At 39.8% G+C, this 13,343-nt stretch overlaps 1 protein-coding gene across 1 annotated transcript in view; it reads left to right on the forward strand.

Moving 5' to 3' along the window:
* LOC104076848 (myosin-11-like) overlaps positions 1-13,343 on the forward strand; it is a gene marked incomplete at its 5' end in the record, with an annotated part of 34,181 nt that overhangs the window by 9,203 nt on the left and 11,635 nt on the right. The window contains 21 exon segments of the mRNA XM_009577860.1: positions 2,055-2,150; positions 2,523-2,641; positions 2,810-2,962; positions 3,434-3,607; positions 3,812-3,985; positions 4,438-4,507; positions 4,510-4,530; positions 5,464-5,657; positions 5,827-5,948; positions 6,064-6,133; positions 6,274-6,434; positions 7,167-7,275; positions 8,178-8,309; positions 8,601-8,807; positions 9,205-9,342; positions 10,003-10,126; positions 10,586-10,757; positions 11,341-11,553; positions 11,698-11,842; positions 11,931-12,137; positions 13,211-13,315. Of these exon segments, the coding sequence (XP_009576155.1) occupies positions 2,055-2,150; positions 2,523-2,641; positions 2,810-2,962; positions 3,434-3,607; positions 3,812-3,985; positions 4,438-4,507; positions 4,510-4,530; positions 5,464-5,657; positions 5,827-5,948; positions 6,064-6,133; positions 6,274-6,434; positions 7,167-7,275; positions 8,178-8,309; positions 8,601-8,807; positions 9,205-9,342; positions 10,003-10,126; positions 10,586-10,757; positions 11,341-11,553; positions 11,698-11,842; positions 11,931-12,137; positions 13,211-13,315 (2,906 nt within the window).

Here is a 13,343-nt window from a genome sequence, read left to right on the forward strand (position 1 = left end):
GCAGGGGCTGAGAATAGACTGGCAGTGAAGACACTGAAACTGCTGTCGCAGATCCATGACACAAAACACTACAGCCTCCTTGGAACCATTGCCACCTTTGTCTTAAACAGGGTGATGCTTCAGGAAGTCTTGTGAGTATTAGGGTGACTGTTCTTGCCTTGCAAGGAGATCTAATTATGATCTACTGCTTTTAGGTTGTTGTTAGAAAAGTTCTACTTTAAAAATTACCGCAGAGGCTTACCTTTTCCCATTGCTGCAGTGGGTACTGGTTGGAGCAGTTGAAGCCAATAATGAAAACTCTTTGCAAACCACCTCCTTCAAAGGTTTAAACTGGCAGCACTTGCTGGAAACACAGTGAAAGAAATATTGAAGAATCACCATCTATATTGGAAAATAGAGTATATATCATCAAAGAGAAATTATCTCTGTGATGCACAGAACAAGTGGTGATGCTCTATACAGTGATTTAAACATGGATCAAATAAAATAATTGTCACAATATTTTGCTGTCCATCTAAATGAAGAATTGCAAGGCTTTTTCTTATAAGTCTTATGAATTCCGGAGACCTGCCTGTAGGAGGAACATGACATGCACTCCCGACCCATTTGAATTTCACAGCATCGGTGCAGTTGTCAGCATGCAAAAGTACTATAACACATGGTGTTTTGAAAGGTAATTTGTGTTTATGAGAGGGAAGATTTCTCACTAGAAGACCTCCACACATACCCAAAACAGACTACTGAATTCAAGCCAGCTCTAACAACAATAATGACCATTTAAAGCCATTTTTTCAGAACTTTCCAACAACTAGCATGAAAAAGTTGCAAAATATTCTGATTTAATTTTTAAAGAAATGGAACAGGCTCAAATAGCTCATATATGTACTCACTGATTTGGAGAAAAGAGAAATAAAAACAAAGAGCATGAACCATCAACTGAACTATCTTCAAAATGCGGGCCTGCCAGAGACATCTACCTGCGCAGCTTTTACCTCTCACTGTTCCTGGGAGCATGCAGGGCTTCAGCTGGTGCATGCCAGTGTGCCTTGCCCATGGATGCAAATTGCCATGCCCCAAGTGACACCTGGTGGCAGAAACAGCATCACCCCATCACTTGAGCTTTGGACCAGCTGTGGCAGCCAGAGCAGAGCTCCGTCACATCCCACCCCTGCATCAGTGACTGAGGGATGCTGAGAAAAAAATATTTGCCTTGCAGGACAGCAGTGCAAATCCCAGCCTTGGTAAATTCAGATGATGTTACTGATGAAGACTGGTTCGTTCTCCAGCCAGGGCATGCGTATTGGTGTTGCCAGCAGCATTCTCCACTACAACAATAGGAGTTGTATTACTGTCTGAAACCCTTTGATTTCATGCTCTAAAATACAAGCCCATTATGACAGTATTCTTCTTCTATGTAAGTTTACCGAATAAACAAATAGAACTCCCTAGATTCATACAATCTTATCTGTAACATATCAGTAGATTTTACTACCTGAAGTTAGGCGACATCACATTTATATATATTTTGGTAATCAAATATTAATCAATTACTTTTCTGTTCTTTGACAGTAATTCTTCAAAATTTGTATACATTTTATTTTAGTTGCACAACTAAGTATCCACATGTTCCTGCATAACTGGAGCTTCAGAAGTGCCACACATTTTTGAAGCTGCTGGTAATTCATAGATATTTTTTATTCTAAAGACAGAGGTACAGATTGTCAAGTGACTGAGCAGGGAAGATGCTACAGGCCACTGTGAGCGGGAGATGAATTCCTGAGACCTGGGGGTCTGCCTGCGGAGCCAGCACAACTTAGCTTGGAGGTGCTGGTGTTCCCAGACTGGCCTGTTTACTCCACTGCACAGATTGTTGAGATGCTGCTCAATCAGTTCTCAAACTCCTGCAGTTTATGGCACAGTCTTTTAAAGCAAACCTAGCTCTTTCCATAGAGGTATAGACTACCATAAGCAATAGAATGAATCGTCATTATCACAGAGAATAGAGCTTTCAAAATGTGTCCATTCCTCATTTATATTATCTGTTTCTCTTACAGCTATACTGAGGGTGGTTTCATCTGTCCTACAGCTGGGTAATATTGTCTTCAAGAAGGAGAGAAACACTGATCAAGCTTCTATGCCAGACAATACTGGTATGATTTGCCACTTAAAAAATTTAGTTAACATTAAGAAATCAATAAAATAGCAGCTGAGTAAGCAGTCTTTATCAGTATTTTTTATGTAATTGTTATTACATTTATACTTCACAGGCTTTAAAAGATATACCATACTTAAAATCAGCTCAATTATCATTTCCTTTTCTAGTAATCTTGAATCCATAAATTGATGAACAGTGAATTTACTGCTTGGATCATGAATAATACTTTTATGGCAAGTGGCCAAGATAGAGGAGCTTTTAAGGAAGATAAATAACTTCACATACTTGCTGAGCTGCTCTTATTCACACTTACTGACTGGCTAAGAGAAAATTCAATCTGAAATAAAATCTCACTCTTTGATTCTAGCTGCACAAAAAGTGTGTCACCTGATGGGGATTAATGTGACAGATTTCACAAGATCTATTCTAACCCCAAGGATCAAAGTAGGACGAGATGTTGTTCAGAAAGCTCAGACCAAAGAGCAGGTACCTACTTGCAGTCTGCTCAGCTCTCCTGAAACTATTCTCCTCTCTTCTTTTTTTCTTACATCTTGTCTAAAGGGAAATGTCAGTTTTCTGTCTCATTATCTCTACAGAAATTAGCAGCTAATTGGGTTTCTCCTTTCACTTACAATTTTCTCTTCTTTTTTTCAGGCAGACTTTGCCATGGAGGCTTTGGCCAAGGCACAATTTGAACGTCTTTTCCGATGGATTCTAGCTCGCGTAAACAAAGCTCTTGATAAAACAAAAAGACAAGGCGCTTCCTTCTTGGGGATCCTTGATATTGCTGGATTTGAGATTTTTGAGGTACGTACTGTGGGACACAAGTTGGCTAAACTTATTATCATGCAGTGGTTTGGATATAAAATGACAAAAATCTAAGTTAAGAGCCACAAAAACGATTTGGTTCTTTCAAGCTGGCTAGCAGCCCGCGGCCAACATGACCCACAGGCCCATTACACCTGGCTGCTTGCCTTTCCCTTGGGCGGGCAGGGCTGGGGGCTGGCAGCATGCTCCTGCCGGGCTTCTGCGGGCCTCAGCGTTTAGAGCCAGGGTCTGCTTTTTATGGTTTATTGAACAGGTCCCAGTACAAAGACTTACCACTTGAGAACTTACTGTAAATTTTCAAGACCTTATGTTAGAAAAATATGGATCCTTATATTTGAATTATTGTAATATGTAAATAGAAATAGAAGATAGCAAATTTCATTTTGTCATTAAGTTCCCTCTTGAAGGTCTCTTTCTAACATTAGGAATTCACTTTTTTCCTCCTCACAGATCAATTCCTTTGAGCAGCTGTGCATCAATTACACTAATGAGAAACTTCAGCAGCTTTTCAACCACACAATGTTTATATTGGAGCAAGAGGAATACCAGCGAGAGGGCATTGAATGGAATTTCATTGACTTTGGCCTTGACCTGCAACCTTGCATTGAGCTGATTGAAAGACCAGTAAGATTATATCTCTATAGGTGGGATACTACGTAGGTTGCATCAGGGTCAGTTATGTATCAATCAGTACAATAAGAGAGCCATTTAAGGTATTTCAGATCCTTTGTTGCCTGGGAGGATTTGTAACATAAGGGATAAAGAAGGTGGTGCTCTTTCCTTGTCTCTGCCTGTGATGAGACTGATCTGATATTGCTCACATTGCAGACCAACCCTCCAGGTGTCCTGGCTCTGCTGGATGAAGAGTGCTGGTTCCCCAAAGCTACTGACACATCCTTTGTGGAGAAACTATGTCAAGAACAAGGCAACCATCCCAAATTCCAGAAGCCCAAGCAACTCAAAGATAAAACCGAGTTCTGTATAATGCACTATGCAGGAAAGGTACTGGACAGATTGAGCTATTTTGACTTAGGGAACTCTGATTCTTTGATGCCCAGATGGTAAAAGAGTCTGGTATCCGCATTGATAAGAGACAGCTTTCATTGTACAATGTATATATTAAGTGCTTTAATTACATAACATATGAAATAAGATTTACAAAACATTCATGGTTGTGCTAAGCTCACATGAAAACAAAAATAACCGGGATTATTGAAAGTCCAAGTAATTCGGGTTCCTTTCTAGCAAGCAGATTTTTTTAAAGATATGTCTGCAAAAAGCTTTCAGATGCTAGTACATGTAAGAATAAATACTCAACTCAGCTCTCAACCACAGAAAGCTTTTCACATTATTATTCTATGTATGATTTTGTTTTAATACAGTGTCCTGTGTTCTTGGACACTCCAGATATCTTTATCAAGAACAGATTTTTGATGTAGCACTGTTTCCTGCAGGTTACCTACAATGCAACTGCCTGGCTAACAAAGAACATGGACCCGCTAAATGACAATGTGACTTCTCTGCTGAGGCAGACCTTTGGAAAGACGGTATGAATCGCAACTCTAAATCAGTAATGCGGTTTAAAGGGAGAAACTTCTACGAGAACTTTTTGACAGCCATCCCTTGCTAGCAGGACAATGTGAAAATTATAAGCATAGAAGAGACTGAACTAAGAAACAAGAATAATGTGTTCTGAAGACATATTTATGGAAAGCATCATTAGATAGTTTTAAGCACTATCAAAAAATTTCCTTACTTAATATTATTCAGCAACAGAATAAAAATTATTCGTTACCCTGTTATAACGTTGTTGTATATGTGATATTGCAGACCTCATTTAATACAGGTTAGTGTTGGGTTGTATGAATGATTTACCTTACGTACTCCTCTCCCAGAAGTCCTGCACAGTTCTCTCCAGCGATGTATAATCTCAACTAAACTCCATCAGAAGAATGTCTGTATGCATATAAAACACTTTATTTTTAAAACGTTTATATGGATCTGTAACGCATATACTACACTATAAATATTTAATACATGGACATAAATGTGCATGCAAGGTGGCTCTGAATTATCAAATAACTGAGGGAGATTATTAGCTAGACTTCGAGAACCACTGGGTAACAGCTGGGAGTCCAAGAGATGTTGTTGTTCCTGGTTCTGACACCAGCCTACCAGCTGGGTATTTTGCAGAAGGACTGTCCTTTTTAGAGAAACATAAAATGAAACATATTCTGTGTATTCGGTTGCTCCATTCTGTCACTAGTTAACAAAGAAAGATCCTCATTTTCATGTTTGACAGAAGTAGACTATTTACCCAGAAGGGTCCTCTAGTACTTTTGTTAGCACGCTTCTACTGCATCAAAAATATATTGGTCCTCTTTGGGAAGTTGCAGTTTAACAATGCCAGTGATAGGTGTAACGTGAGGTGAGGACAGTTTATATAAGCAGTTCCATTCATACTTTCTTTTGTATTTCAGTGGACCGTATAGTTGGGCTGGACCAGATGGCCAAGATGACTGAAAGTTCACTCCCTAGTGCTTCAAAAACCAAGAAAGGCATGTTCCGAACTGTTGGACAACTCTATAAGGAGCAGCTGACCAAACTGATGACCACCTTAAGGAATACAAATCCCAACTTTGTCCGCTGTATCATTCCAAATCATGAAAAAAGGGTAAATTTCAAATGCTCAATTTTCAGACTCCTGGCGCATTATTCATGTTGGGCTGCTTACTGTACCAGCACATCGCAGAGCTGAATGATGTCTTCAAAAATAGATACGCGGCCAGTAACGTTTTTGTAAATTTCTACTGAGCTAAAACTACTTTCTGTTCCCTTTTCAGGCTGGCAAACTTGATGCCCATTTAGTGCTGGAGCAGTTGCGCTGCAATGGTGTCTTGGAAGGTATTCGTATCTGCCGGCAGGGATTCCCCAACAGGATTGTCTTCCAGGAGTTCCGTCAGCGGTAAGAATCCCTCACTCGGTCCTAACTCTGGGTTTAATAGTGGTGTAATACATGTTTGTCTGTACAAAATAATCTGATGTGTTTCAACCTCCCTAACATCAACGTCTGTTGGCAGATATGAAATTCTTGCTGCAAATGCTATTCCTAAAGGATTCATGGATGGGAAGCAGGCTTGCATACTGATGGTGAGGAAAGCATTTTTGATCCTATTGATAATCAGGTCTATACTTCTTATATAAAAGCTGTTGAGAGTGAACAGAAATGAGAATTTTTAATACCCTAAACCTCAGCACTGGAGTTAACAAATATCCCTGTTTTCCTCCAGATCAAAGCATTAGAACTTGATCCCAACTTGTACAGAATTGGACAGAGTAAAATATTCTTCAGAACTGGCGTTCTGGCTCACCTGGAAGAAGAGAGAGACCTGAAGATCACAGACGTTATTATCACCTTCCAGGCTCAGTGCCGAGGCTACCTAGCAAGAAAGTAAGGATATGTACTACAAAAAGAATGTCTTTTGGAACAGAGTATCTATAGTAGCCTTTAGTTCTCTGTATAACAAACTGAAGATACTAAGACATTTTATTATCTATTATTTGTATTGCATTAGAACTCAACTTGTGTCTAATGAAGGACTCACTTCCTGCCCAGATGAGGCTTATTAGTATATTATAGGGGAGCAATTACATTGTGAGGCTACTTACACCCTCTGTAAGCTCTCTGAGGCAATGACCCATCATTTAAACATGTGTTTGTACAAGCGGGAGAAGGAGCATCCTAGCTTATGACTGGAGTCTTATGCACTATTACAAGTAGTAATACTTGTAATAGTAATTACCACTGGCATTTGTAAAACATAAAATAATTTCTTACACAGCTTGGGCATGAAGCACTGATCATCTACCATGATCTTAGTTAACGTACATCACAAAACTATTAACAATAATGCCCTTTTTCTGCATACTACCAAGGCTTTCAAATTGCTGAGCTAAGAAATTTAAATATAATAGGTTTCAAGAATGATGATCAATGCAAGTTCTGAGCGCCCGTGTACTCTGGAAAGATGTTCACATCCAGAACTAGATCTATACTTTGTGGTTTGCACCTACCTATGGAGTGCAAACAGGTAAAAAACAGAAGACTAAATAAAATGTGTGTATCTTGCAGACACCTTGTATTCTCAGACTGAACGCATTTGCTTTATGTTTTTAATCGCAGAGCCTTTGCCAAGAGGCAGCAACAGCTGACTGCAATGAAGGTTATCCAAAGAAATTGTGCTGCTTACCTGAAGCTGAGGAACTGGCAATGGTGGAGACTGTTCACTAAAGTGAGTGACTGCTATCGGTGAATCTCTCCTCAGCTTTCCAAAAGAAATGAAATGCACAAGATACCAAGGCATATCATGTCAGGCACACTCCTTGTTCCAAAGTCCATTGCAGCTGGTGACAAGAGCCTCATTAGCTTCACAAAATTTTGGGTAGAGATGCTCTGGATAGTTATTTAATGCCACTAACATTAAAGTTAGTTCTAGCTTGGAAAGAAAACAAACTAGTTAAGCAGAGATTCATAAAAGATTTTGCATGTTTGGGGACTTTTTCTAATTGCCAAAAATGAAATCATTTCACAGGGGTGGATAATGAGAAGACAGAGTAAAACTGAATTTTGTGAACATGCAGAGTTATGTATCTATGGGGACTCAGTAGCTCAGGAGTTCCCTAGCTGGGACGCTAAATATCTTCCTGCTAGGCACTCAAGCAAATTAAATCTATTTTCCTATTGAAGAGGCCTGGGGTTTTTTTCCAGAATGGCCTTCAGTTTGGATTCAGAAAACTGTTCCTACTTGCATTGATAGCAACCTCCTCTGCAACCAGAAATAGGCAGTAACACACACTTGCGTGTGCACATTGCCTTTCTATGCAGAAGGTGTAGCTTTTATACATTATCAATGGACGAAAACAGGCTTGAAGCCATTCAAAAAGTGACACTGTTGGAGGCAGAGGTGCTCACAAGGCTCCAAGAATTAACGCAGAGATGGCCAAGACCAACGCTGCTGAGGCTTGCTGGTTTAAAGATGCTTACATCAAGCTTGGCTGGACAGTATTTGTCCACTACCTGAGCAACAACAGGCAGTGCTACCATTAGTGCCAGTCAGCCCGGCGCCTTTAAGTACCATGCTCAGTCACATAGATACTGACAGGAAACATTCTTAAAAAAACTTTTTATTTTCAGGTGAAACCACTGCTGCAAGTCACCCGCCAAGAGGAAGAAATGCAGGCCAAGGATGAAGAACTACAAAAAACTAAGGAAAGACAACAAAAAGCAGAGAGTGAATTGAAGGAGCTGGAACTGAAACACACACAGGTGATTTACAGCTCTGAGCCTCTGGGAAATGCTAGCTGTTCTTTCACCACTTCGAGAAGCTATTACAAGAAAGGTGTCTTTTTTCTTTGTACTCACGGTTGTATTCACAGCGATGGTCCAGAACAAGAGGTCACTGCAGATGAACTCCCAGTTACTTCAGCAGAGGCCTAACGCCCACACGAGGACCTGTGGTAGAGCTGCCTGCCTGTACTCTAGGACTATCTAGTAAAAAGACGTTGTGAGGCAATTTGCAGTCCAAGTCTTAACTTCCTGTCCATTTTATTTGCGTAGCTTTGTGAAGAGAAGAACCTCCTTCAGGAACAGCTTCAGGCAGAAACTGAGCTGTATGCTGAAGCTGAAGAGATGAGAGTCCGTTTAGCTGCTAAGAAACAAGAGCTGGAAGAGATTCTGCACGAGATGGAAGCCAGAATTGAGGAAGAGGAGGAGCGCAGCCAGCAGTTGCAGGCAGAAAAGAAAAAGATGCAACAACAAATGCTGGTAAGGAGGCATAAGTGACAAATACAGACAATAACTTGCATCTCACAGAGAAAAAATGGAGACTGGCAAACCTCAGATCCTATGAAAGTGTTTGCTGCGCAACCCACTGTAGAACATGTGCCTATGCCACTGAAGTAAGAACAATCAATTGATGCTCTTTCCTCCAGAGTTCTCTTCTTCCCCATCTCAATTTTAAATAATCTTTTCTCTTAAAAATTATTTTAACAAATCTTTCCTTCTAAATCACCAAGAATTACAGATTGTCTAGTTCTTAATAAAAACAACAAAGTCTACAACATACCCCACATACAGTGACAAACATTAAGCATTTCCTATAATCTAAATGGTATTTTATTTCCAGAATTCATGTTTTGTGGGTTTCTTTTTCCCCTCAAAGGACCTTGAGGAACAGCTGGAAGAAGAAGAAGCTGCAAGGCAGAAACTGCAACTTGAAAAAGTAACAGCAGATGGCAAGATAAAGAAAATGGAAGATGATATTCTCATAATGGAAGATCAGAATAACAAGCTAACCAAGGTAAGCATTGTGGGTCCATTTTCTTACTTTGTGAAAATAGTGCAAGATGAGAGAAATACTTCTCTTCCGCTAGAACAACAAGAATACTCTTGACTCTACAGAGTCATGGGTGTACAGATTCACCAGACCATCAGTCCAGCCTCTATCGAACAAGTTTCTGATAATTTTTCCATGCTCATTTAAACAATTCAAAGTTGTGTAAAACTACTGGTTTCGAGGTCTGTTGTAGTAACAATATCTTCAAGCAAAATACTCACAGCAGTCAAGCGCAATCAGTGGAAGACGCACCTTCTTGGCCCCAAGCAGAGTAAATAATTCTCTTGGTTTTCAACTAATTTCAACCAAACTTCATGATTAAAACTGGAAGTAAGCATGTATTCCAGTACTTTTTGAAAGGGGATGCTCCTCTGAACTGAGCCCTGTACTTACCAGCTATTAAATTGAGTACAAGATTCTAATAGCAGCAGATTAGAGAATATGGAAGTCATAGACACCACTCCTCAGCTCCTCTGTGATTGACAAATTGAAATGTATCACTACAATCTCAAGAAATACAGCATAAAAAGACAGTATCGTGGACGTTTTTAGTTGGCAAAGAGTTGATTCATGATCACCAGTGACAGACACTTTTGTTAACAGAAGTATTTTATTTTTCTTAAGGAAAGAAAACTCCTTGAGGAAAGAATAAGTGATCTAACAACAAATCTTGCAGAAGAAGAAGAAAAAGCCAAAAATCTTACAAAGCTGAAAAACAAACATGAATCTATGATTTCAGAACTCGAAGGTAACATGAACAAAAGTGATTTATATCTTTTTTTTTTTCTTTGCCTTGACACACAATAAAAAAAAACATAAACAGAATCTGGAGAGAACTAAAAAATTTGTGGGGTGTTTTCCAAATTCCTTACACTGAAGACATTTTGCGCATGAGAATCACCAAAACCCCAGGGAGTATAAACCATAGATACCTTTTCTGGTTTTTTTAACATACAAAAGAGTAGAGGGGAGAAAATTGGGAAAAAATTAATGCTTCTTCTGGAGAAAGATAAATAAATGATTCTTTGGGGTGGCTAGAAATAAGTGATGACAGTAAAGTATTGCATGTTGCTTCAGAGATGCAGTGACTTGTAGTTAAATGTATGGCCTCACTGGAGGCCAGAACATTTTTTTGCGTAAGTTCAAGATCAGATTAAGGACTCCTTGCACTAACACACTCCCATGACCAAAATCCTTACTCTTTCAGTGCGGCTGAAGAAAGAAGAGAAGAGCAGACAAGAACTGGAGAAAATTAAGAGGAAGTTGGAAGGGGAGTCGGGTGATCTACATGAGCAAATAGCAGAGCTCCAGGCACAAATTGCTGAGCTGAAGGCACAATTAGCCAAGAAGGAAGAAGAGCTGCAGGCTGCTCTAGCCAGGTATTCACTCCTGAATCCACACACAGGTTGAAAACCCAGGCTGGAACATATGTCTCTCCCCTTCCCAGACACCGAGATGCTGCAGCCATCAACCTCATCTCTCAGTTAAATCCTCCCTGCACGCTTTCCCCGTTTTCCAAACTTCCTTTTGCGAAAAATAATTATACTATTGTTTGCCCATAGACACATAATCTTACCTCCAGATATCAATGAAAACTCCTCTTCCCAAAGGCATTGGCAGTGCTGTGAAGTAAAGAATAAAATGTAACAACATACTTCATAGGCAAAAGGCAGAAATTACTTAGGAGTCTGACCTTGATCCATTCCAGAGCCTCAGTGGATTTTCCATATAAGTTTAAGAGGGACAACATTCAACCAAAACTTTTGCTGAATCAGCTGATCAGCATCTCCAGGCATTGTGTCCTGATAAAGTACAGCTGCCAGATCCTTTTTGCGTCAGTCCCCCCTCTTTCTTTGGTACTTTCTTGCACAGAACCTATAAATCTTTAATCTCTGTATTTTGATTTCCTCAAAGTGAAATGATTATTTTTTTAATATATAAAATGAAATACTCTCTTTTCAGGCTTGAAGATGAAACTAGTCAGAAGAACAATGCCCTCAAGAAGATCCGTGAATTGGAATCTCACATCTCTGATCTCCAGGAAGACTTGGAGTCTGAGAGAGCTGCAAGAAACAAAGCAGAAAAACAGAAGAGAGACCTAGGTGAAGAACTGGAGGCTCTTAAGACAGAGCTTGAGGATACTTTGGATACCACAGCCACCCAGCAAGAGCTCAGGTATGGAGACGTAGCATATGGGCCAAAAATAAATGTCACCAAGCTCAGTACAATACTGTCTAGTAACTGTGCAGTAGTGCTATTTTCCCAGTGACTGGAACACTCTTATCTGCTGCTGCTCCATTTATGTGTGTTACCTTCCAGAGCAAAGCGTGAACAGGAGGTCACAGTGCTGAAGAAAGCTCTGGAGGAGGAGACTCGAACTCATGAAGCCCAGGTCCAGGAGATGAGGCAAAAGCACACTCAAGCTGTAGAAGAGCTAACAGAGCAGCTGGAACAATTTAAACGGGTAAACAGAAATCCATCTTATTGAAAACTATCGGCTAGATAACATGGCTTCCTTTTATAGATCATCTTTCCTCACTTCATGCTTGTAGGCTAAAGTAAACTTGGATAAGACCAAACAGACACTGGAGAAAGACAACGCTGATCTGGCTAATGAAGTGAGGAGCCTGAATCAGGCCAAACAAGATGTGGAGCACAAAAAGAAGAAGCTGGAAGTACAGCTGCAAGAGTTACAGTCCAAATACACTGATGGAGAGCGTGTTCGGACAGAACTCAATGAAAAAGTTCATAAGTTACAGGTAGGAAGGAGTTTGACCTTTTGCTGTGACTCCTTGGGCTCAAGAAGACCAGTTTATACTGTTCTGTGAGGGTGCATCTGGAGGAATCCTGGCCCTGTCGACTTCAGCTGAAATGCTCACTTTTTTGTCATCTGTAGGGTTCCTACCTTGAACTCCTACCGCAATTATCACCCAATCAAACAATTACAACCACTGTCTCACTCTGTCTCAGAGAGCTTTTAATCTCACTGTCCCTCTGTACACATTGTAGTCTGTAATGCCACCACTGGTTCAGTGACTGTGCTGCATGTTTTACAGAATTTCTTTCTGTTCATTCATTTTTGGGTGGTGGGGAACATTGATAGGAATGTGGCTTCTGGAAATGGATTAAACAGCTATTAAACACGTAAGATGTGCTCAGAAGAAATGACAACGAAACGAGAATGCTCGCTTATCGATGATTTAGTGTCTAATAAGAAATAACTAAAGATAATTTAAAATGGTTCTTTGGTAGATGTTCAATGTCCAGCAATACTAATCAAGCTTATTGTTACAACTTCCTTCGTAGCAGCAGTAAGCTTTTCTTTATTATTTTAAGTTAGTGGATAAATAAGAAAATATAATCAAAATGCATCAACTTCTGTCAAACTTGGGAAAAGGACAGAAAATCCACAAAAATCCCTATTCCCCTTTGCAATTCATTGAAAGGAGTATACTAGTATTGCCTTATGAATATGACTAAGTTTTGATATATAGTAATAAAATACTAAGTTAAACTAGACAAAAATGGCATTAGACCCTGGGGGTCTTAATACACAGGTCACAAAGATGACACGTGCAGACACTGCAGAGTCTGTGTGTAGGATTTAGTTCTACAGGACTTAAATCCCACATATTGTCCAGAAAACTTATGGCAAAATTGTGAATTCCAGTTAAGCTAGAAACACTGTTGGTGCTTGAGGTGACCCAGAAACATAGGAGCAGATTCAGATCCTGTTCAAAGTTAAGATTTCTGTCTAGAGCAAACTAAAGTTTGGAGGAAGATTTTGAAGTTGTGCAAAATAACCGAGTTTATTCACTGTGGTGTCTCACAGGTTGAGGTTGAAAATGTTACTGGTTTGCTCAATGAAGCAGAAAGCAAGACAATCAAATTGACCAAAGATGTTGCAACCTTAGGATCTCAGCTACAAGATACACAGGTAAACTTGCATCCAATAACAGCTCACC

The sequence above is a fragment of the Fulmarus glacialis genome, unplaced genomic scaffold, assembly GCF_000690835.1.
Source record: "Fulmarus glacialis isolate BGI_N327 unplaced genomic scaffold, ASM69083v1 scaffold12235, whole genome shotgun sequence".
NCBI lineage: Eukaryota > Metazoa > Chordata > Aves > Procellariiformes > Procellariidae > Fulmarus > Fulmarus glacialis.